This window comes from Buteo buteo, chromosome 2 (assembly GCF_964188355.1).
Source record: "Buteo buteo chromosome 2, bButBut1.hap1.1, whole genome shotgun sequence".
Taxonomy (NCBI): domain Eukaryota; kingdom Metazoa; phylum Chordata; class Aves; order Accipitriformes; family Accipitridae; genus Buteo; species Buteo buteo.
Genome location: NC_134172.1, coordinates 46,165,056 through 46,171,835, shown reverse-complemented (window position 1 = coordinate 46,171,835; position 6,780 = coordinate 46,165,056). Strand labels below are relative to the sequence as shown.

The following is a 6,780-nucleotide window of genomic DNA, read 5'->3' as shown; positions in this document are numbered from 1 at the left end:
GAGGCACCGAAACAGGCTCTGTCACAAGCAGCGACAGCAACGAAACCCCGACTTCGGAATAAGGGCAGCTCCCGGGCATTAAAAACTCCCTTCCTCCCTTAGCGCAACCTCCCGGCCGCCGCTCCCCTCACGCTCGGGGCCGCCGCTCCCCTCACGCTCGGGGCCGCCGCTCCCCTCACGCTCGGGGCCGCCGCTCCCCTCACGCTCGGGGCCGCCGCTCCCCGCTCCGGGGCAGCCGGCCGTGCCCCCTCCCGCCGGAGGAGGTGGCTGGCGGCGGGCCAGCGGCGCCGAGGGTATTAATAGGCGGCCGGGCGGCTGCGGGGTGAAGGCTCTGGGCTCGGCACGGTTCGGCTCGGCACATGGACGGCTCGGCGCGGGAGCGGCCAGGGCCACGCCGGGCAGGTGCCTCCCCTCCCCTCCGGTCCGCACCCGGCTCCCACCGCGAAGGCGAGATGGAGGGTAAACGCTACCGGGGCCAGAGCCGCCTTCTCCCGCCTCCCTCCGCGCTTCGGCGGGGCTGCGGCTTTCTCCCTCCCTCCCGCCGCGCCTCGCCTCAGGCTGCGGCCGCCGGGGCGGCGCCCTCTGGGCCGGGCGGAGTGGCTCGCTCCCGGCCCCGCTCGGGGCCTCCAGGCCCGTCCTCGGCCGGCCGCCGGCCTGCGGGGTTCCCGCAGCCGCCCCGCCGCGGCTGCCGGCGGGCCCGGGGAGGAGAGGGAGCTCGGGGCGGAGGAGGGAGGCAGGGTGGGTTCGCAGCCAAGGCGCGGGAGGGGTAGGGCTGCCTTCGGGAAGGGCTGCTGCCGGTTCGGAAACTTCCCCGGTCGCATGTGGAGGTGAGCAGAAAGGCTGCCTGTCGAGTATCCATCTACCTATAACCTCCTTTCGTTCGAGTGCAGCAGTAAGGCAGCCAGAACGGTTAATAAGGTACAGGGTTTGCAACAATTATTATAAAAGCATTGCAGCACAGTATTTTTGTTGAAGTAAATGATCTTTAAAGAGTGGTGCCTTTTAATTTTTTTTTTTCCCCAGGCACCAGTATAAAACAGGCATGGCCATACAGTGATTTGCTGTGGAGCAAAAGGTCTTGGCAAGGAAGAAGTTAATCCTGCTTTATATATGTATTATCAAGTTAACTTGTTTACCTGCATTAGCAGGAAGGCCTTGCATCATTATCTAATGAAAAATAAAAGTTGACCGTACGTTTATGAAAGTGGGCAACATGGAAGTCCTATGGCTAATACAATAATGAGACTTATGGAGAAGCTTAGAAAATGCGGAGACTGAATTGTGGTATGCCTAGGCTTTGGGTATACCTTTATTTGCAAGGTTAAGAAATGAGGAATTCCACGGTCTTGTGAGTGGAAACTGGTTGCGAAGTCAGAAAATAGTAAAAGTGTGTGCAGATGGCTGTTCGCTCTCCCACAAGATCAATATTCTTGATAAGAATTTTTCCACTTACCCCGAATTGGGAATCTCTCATGAAAACAGTCAAAAAGTCTTGGACCTAGTATATTTCTTCTAGCTTTACCCTAAGCATGGATGAGACACTAAAATGTTTTTACTCCCAGTTTGAGAAAGTCTCCTGGCTTGTCTCCCAGAATTTCACTGTCTTGCGTTCAGGGGTGACCCAAGTCATTAGCACTGTATTGGTGGAAAACCTCCAAACAAAAGAATGTATTTGAAAGAAAACTGCAGAAACTTAGTATTTTAAGAATGATGGCTCCCTTTTCCTTGATTTAATATAAATTGAGCATTGTAAAGTTACATGACAATTCTAGTGTGCAGTAAGCATGTTCCAGTGTTCATAGTAGTTTAAGGCTGTACTGTGCAAGTAACAACAGCTGTACTATGTGAGTAGCAGTACTGTATGAGTGACAGCAGCTGCAAAAGTGATTTGCTTCAGATGCAGCTTATCTTAATATCCTCTGCCAAGACAACACCAAAGATAAGCTTCTAGTGGTCACTAAGACCAACATCCCGGTGTTCCCTTTGGCTGGGTAGTACTGTTCTTGTTCAAATATTGCCTGCAGTATGCTACCAAAAGTCTAATTTCCTTCCAAAATGATTGGCTTGTATTGGTAAGGTAGAATGTGTCTAGCGATAATAAGATCCCCACCTTCATTGCTGCAGATTTTCCAGTCTCTGCCTTATTCACAAGTAGCATCTGTAATTTCTGCCTACTCTATCTCTCATGAGGAATTTTTTACTCTCCCTGTTCTGTCTTCCCTTTACCTTTGGTGATTTGCTGTGTTTTCTACCAGGTTCTGTCTGGTGGATGAACTTCATGTGAGTGGGATGGTGGAGGAAGTTGGGCTGCATTGTAGCCTTTTCTCTGTGTGTTGATTGTTGCCTTATTCGTGAATTCAGGTGGTTTGGGATCTGGGGAAAGATTTTGGTCTTGTTATCTTGAGCTGAGAAATGGGGCTCTTTGGTTCTTGAGGTGGTAAGTTCTTTGCTGCCTGCTGAAAGCTTTTTTTCCTAAGTGCGAATCCACAGTAAAAAACGCTGGTATGTGCAGTTCTCCTTTCAGTACTGATTTTTTGTGCTCTTAGCTTTTAAGGTTATATGGGAAAACATCTAGGAGACAAAAGACTGAAGTCACCTGCCTGTTGCAGCAGTATCGTTGTGTTTGCTTTGCACAGCTGGAGCAGCTGGCAAAGTGGACACAGTTGGAGTGGAGACTTGGATGTGTACAGAGTGACCCTTGCAGTGGCTGTTGTGGTGAATGCAGTGGGAGCGCTCTTGGGCAGTGACATTGTTTGGGTTTTTGTTTTGTTTGGTTGGGGTTTTCTTGTGTTTGGTTTTTTGTTGTTGTTGTTTGGTTTTTATTTGGTCTTTCCTTTTTTAAACACCCTTAATGTATCTGAAAGTGAGCACTTATGAGGTTCATCTTGCTTGTTCCTAATTGAGCCAGATTTCTCTCAGACATTATCACTGCTGTCCATAAGGGCAACCTTAATGACTGTGCAGGAAGAGGATTTTCTAGGCTATGCTTCCACTAACAAAAAAGATAGCAAAATCCCATTAATGAGAGGGGGCCAAGTTGTAGATTCCTACTCCTAGCTGCAGAAATGGATCTTGACTGTCTATATCCTTCAGTCATTTGGCATCAGGGTCACTTTCAAAGGTTGTTTTGGCATGGAGAAAGCCTGGAGAATTATGTATTTGGAGAAAAAAAAAAATAGGTGAGATATTCCCTTGTAGGGCATAACGGCTGAGTCTATTAAGCAGAGTCTCAAGCAAGTTACTAGCTCATCAAGTACAACAAATAGAGTCAGAGCTGGAAGCCACAAGAGTAAGGGAGCAACCAGCATTTATGCAATATGCTGCTTTTTAACTTCTGAATTGCTGGCTGCTTGGCGTGTATATGGTATGTTTGGGATGTTATGTGGTTTGTGTCTGCCAGCAGACTGGGGAGATGAGTCATTAAACATTTATTTCATGTAAGATGTTGCTGTGTTGCCATCTCAAACAGGTGTAATGTGAAGCATGGTAAAACATACTGGAAGTTAGGGTGACTTTCAGGCGCTGGTAATGTGACACTGGTTAGTATTTTGGTCAGAGCAGAGGAATAGGATCTCTCCTGTGTCTTAAAATCTGATCTGATAAAAAAGATACTAGGATCTTTGCTAATATCACTTCATCAGAGGAAGGGAAACATAAGTTTGCAAGAAATGAAGTTTGCATCAAATAAAGCCATTCTGTGTGAGTGCATTCATTGCGCTTTAAAATTAGTAAGAATTTTCTTGGCAGTTAATGAACATTTAGTGAAGGAGCTTAATTTGACATTTGAGAAGTTCAATAAATAATTTTTCTTTCTTAAGGCATCTTTTAAGCTGTCACTTATACAACCAAGAATTGTCACTTTTTAATGCATTGGGAGATCTTGTTGCATACTGATTCAGCTATTATTGCCTGTTAAACAGTTTAGATTTCATGTGCCTTAATTTCCCTGCCCTTGATTATTTTAAGCAGCCTGCTGCTTTAGAGACCATTTGTATTTCCATAAGCATTTATTACATGTTCAAGACAGAAAACATGGACACATTGAAATACATGTCTTTGCATTTCTCTGACCCCCCCCATCAGATTTGCAATAGTCAGTCCTAATGCTTATCCCAAATATTTACAAAAACTAGCTCTAAAGGCTTTGCAAGAATCAGATGTTAAATTTCTTAGAGACTTTTTTGCTTTTTCTTGTGTCACAATGACACAAACTGCAGAGGTTGTTGGAGGTAGTTGTTTGTAAAGCATTGATCACTCAAGGATGCTCAGCAGGACGTGGCTAAATTGGGGCCATTTACCCCCTTTTTTGTTCTCCCACCTGTGCACACAAGTTATCTTATTTTAACATTAGTGGGGTTTATACATGTGGAATGAGGGAATAATAAATACAAATGGTTGGTGCTTTGTGGCATGTCAGTGGAGGTTGTTTTTGTTGATGATTATTGTCAGGGCTAGTCTAAGGGTAGTAAAAGGTGGCTTTGACCTGGTTCACATGTATGTATGTCCATCTCTATTACTGTTTCTTGAGTATATGTGATCTTGATTTCTTTTTTTTTAATGAAAAATTTGTGAAGTGTCAGCAAATAGAGGTGTCTTTAAAGAAGTCATCACTAGACCAGAGTTTTTCAGTGCTGTAAATATGAGGAAAGTGGGTCTTAGTGACCAAGGTCTTTTGTCAGCGAAGTAGCAATAACTCTACAAAGTAGCTGGTTAAATCTAGATAACTTGGAAGAGCTTTTGGCTCTAAAGCTTGGATGTCTCTGCCCTCTGTCACGTCTCACCTTACGTAAGCTGAAAAGCCTCATAAATATGATCTTATCCATTGGCAAATGTCAGGGTTTCAACAAGAAAGGTTGTCTCATAAGCAGCTTGGTGTCCCGCTGCTAGTTACACTGCAAGATGGCTTGTGTCTTATTGAGCTTCTTAAACTCATTTTTCTCAAACAGACCTACTCCATTGTTCAGGGGTTATTGATCCCCCTTTGGGGCCAATATATCATGTTAAAAAGCCGTTACACCTGCCTGAAGGGGAAAGAGTACGCAACAAATACAGTATGTATCTGATATTTGGTTGCAGTGCTGATGCTGATCTCAAATGACTGAATAAAGTTTTGGCATAGTCAAAAAAAACCCAAATAGGTTATCAGTCTTCTGCCTGCTGTAGAGGAAAAATGGAAGACGTGGGTGCAGTGAGACTGTAGGTAGTGTGGGGATTCTGTTTGGGCCTCTTTCAGCTGCTTTGCTGGGGCAGGGATCATATGGTCTCATTGGTGAGTCCTAGCATGCATAGCATGGTCAGATCTGTGCTTCTACCAGGCATCATCCAGGCTGCTGCCCTCAAAAAGGACTGCCAGTGTCTTCTGCTGGCACTTGCTAATGTGTGTTCTCACCCAGCAGCTTGGCCTCTTGCAGCTCAGGAGTGGTTTCCCAAAACCACATGGGGAATCGGGGCAGGCGTGATCTGAAGTGATGGGTCCAGAGCCCTGCTGGGTCCCTCATCTGTGTGTCTGCTGATCTGACCAGCAATGTTACGATAGTTTGTGCAAGGCAGCTTGTTCCATTTTGAAAGTGGATTGAACTACTTTGCTATACGTAATATGCTAATAAATTATGTCTACGTAGAAACTAGTTCAGAGGACCTAGTGGGCTGGAAAGTTACATCCTGATTTACTGTGCACTAGCTTCTCCCTGTTAGTAAATAAGGGCATATCTCAGAGCAGTGTTGTAGATGTAAGTTAGTGAGCAGTAATTGGAAATCCTTTGTAGGAAACAGAAAATATGGAAGTGTTTCTAATGTTAACAAAAAGTGAGAGGGGAAAAAAGTTTTGACTGTAACTTGAATGTAGCGGTAAAACTTCCTAAAATGAAATTTAGACTTTTCATCTATTTTTACATTTTAACTTGCATTGAATCCCGGAAAAACTCATATTTAGTAAATTACTGCTTTCTTAGTTGATTTTTGAAAGACTGGAGTTAAAACTTTTTATATTATGACTAAAAATATAGTTCTTGCATGACATTAGAGGCTGTCGTGGACTCTTAAATGAAGCTGCAGGACTTCCATTTAGAAAAAAACCCAATTGTATTTTCACTTCAATTTTTTCCAGTGGGAAGCAGAGAAATCTCAGGGTTTCTTTATATTCTATGTGGGTCACACGTACATTCATCACTTCTGTCTGAACTCAGCCTCCTGAAGTTGTTAACTTTGCTGTCCCATGTACAGTGCCTGTGATTGACTTGGATGTTGCAAATATATTCATTTTTCCACAGAAAAAGGAATGTTCATTAAATGTTCATTATCAGTGTACAACTTCTAATTAAAGTAAAAGCCATTTTGTTTCTCAGATGCTTCCTATGCTGTTGGCAGATGTTAAAAATTAGAACATGTGAGCAGAGAGAATCTCATTGGGGTCAGGGAGCTGGGATTTCCATTTCATAGTTGGCATCTGCCGTTTCTCAGTTTCGCATCAAGGTGAATTGGAATTCTCCACAGCCTTTCTTCCTAATTGGAAATGTTACAGCATGAGTCATTCCTGCAGTTACTTGGTTAGGGCATTGAGAAGCTGTTATTAAATATTAACATTAATTCCTGAGGTTTGGCTGCATAAAAGTTTCTGATTCTTGTTTCTTAAATTTTGTCAGCTTCTTTTATTTATTTTTTTTAATTTTTTTGTTTGTTTTTGTTTTGTTTTGTTTTTTTTTTAGCATATCCTGCCTAGTTCTGTTGTGTATAGCAAGCGCTTGGCACGCAGTGAATGGGCACAGCATGTCATGAGCATTG

General features: G+C 44.1%; 1 protein-coding gene across 5 annotated transcripts in view; it reads left to right on the top strand.

Annotated features, from left to right (window-relative positions):
- Positions 1-340: 340 nt before the first annotated feature.
- The window catches only part of GADL1 (glutamate decarboxylase like 1), an 87,014-nt gene continuing 80,574 nt past the window's right edge, over positions 341-6,780 (top strand). The window contains exon 1 of one of the 5 annotated variants that reach the window (XM_075053024.1): positions 341-459. In XM_075053024.1, the coding sequence (XP_074909125.1) occupies positions 360-459 (100 nt within the window). In that variant the 5' untranslated portion in view covers positions 341-359. Of the gene's footprint in view, positions 460-783; positions 828-6,780 lie in introns of those variants that run through there. The other 4 variants (XM_075053051.1, XM_075053044.1, XM_075053033.1 and 1 more) reach the window with 4 other exon arrangements.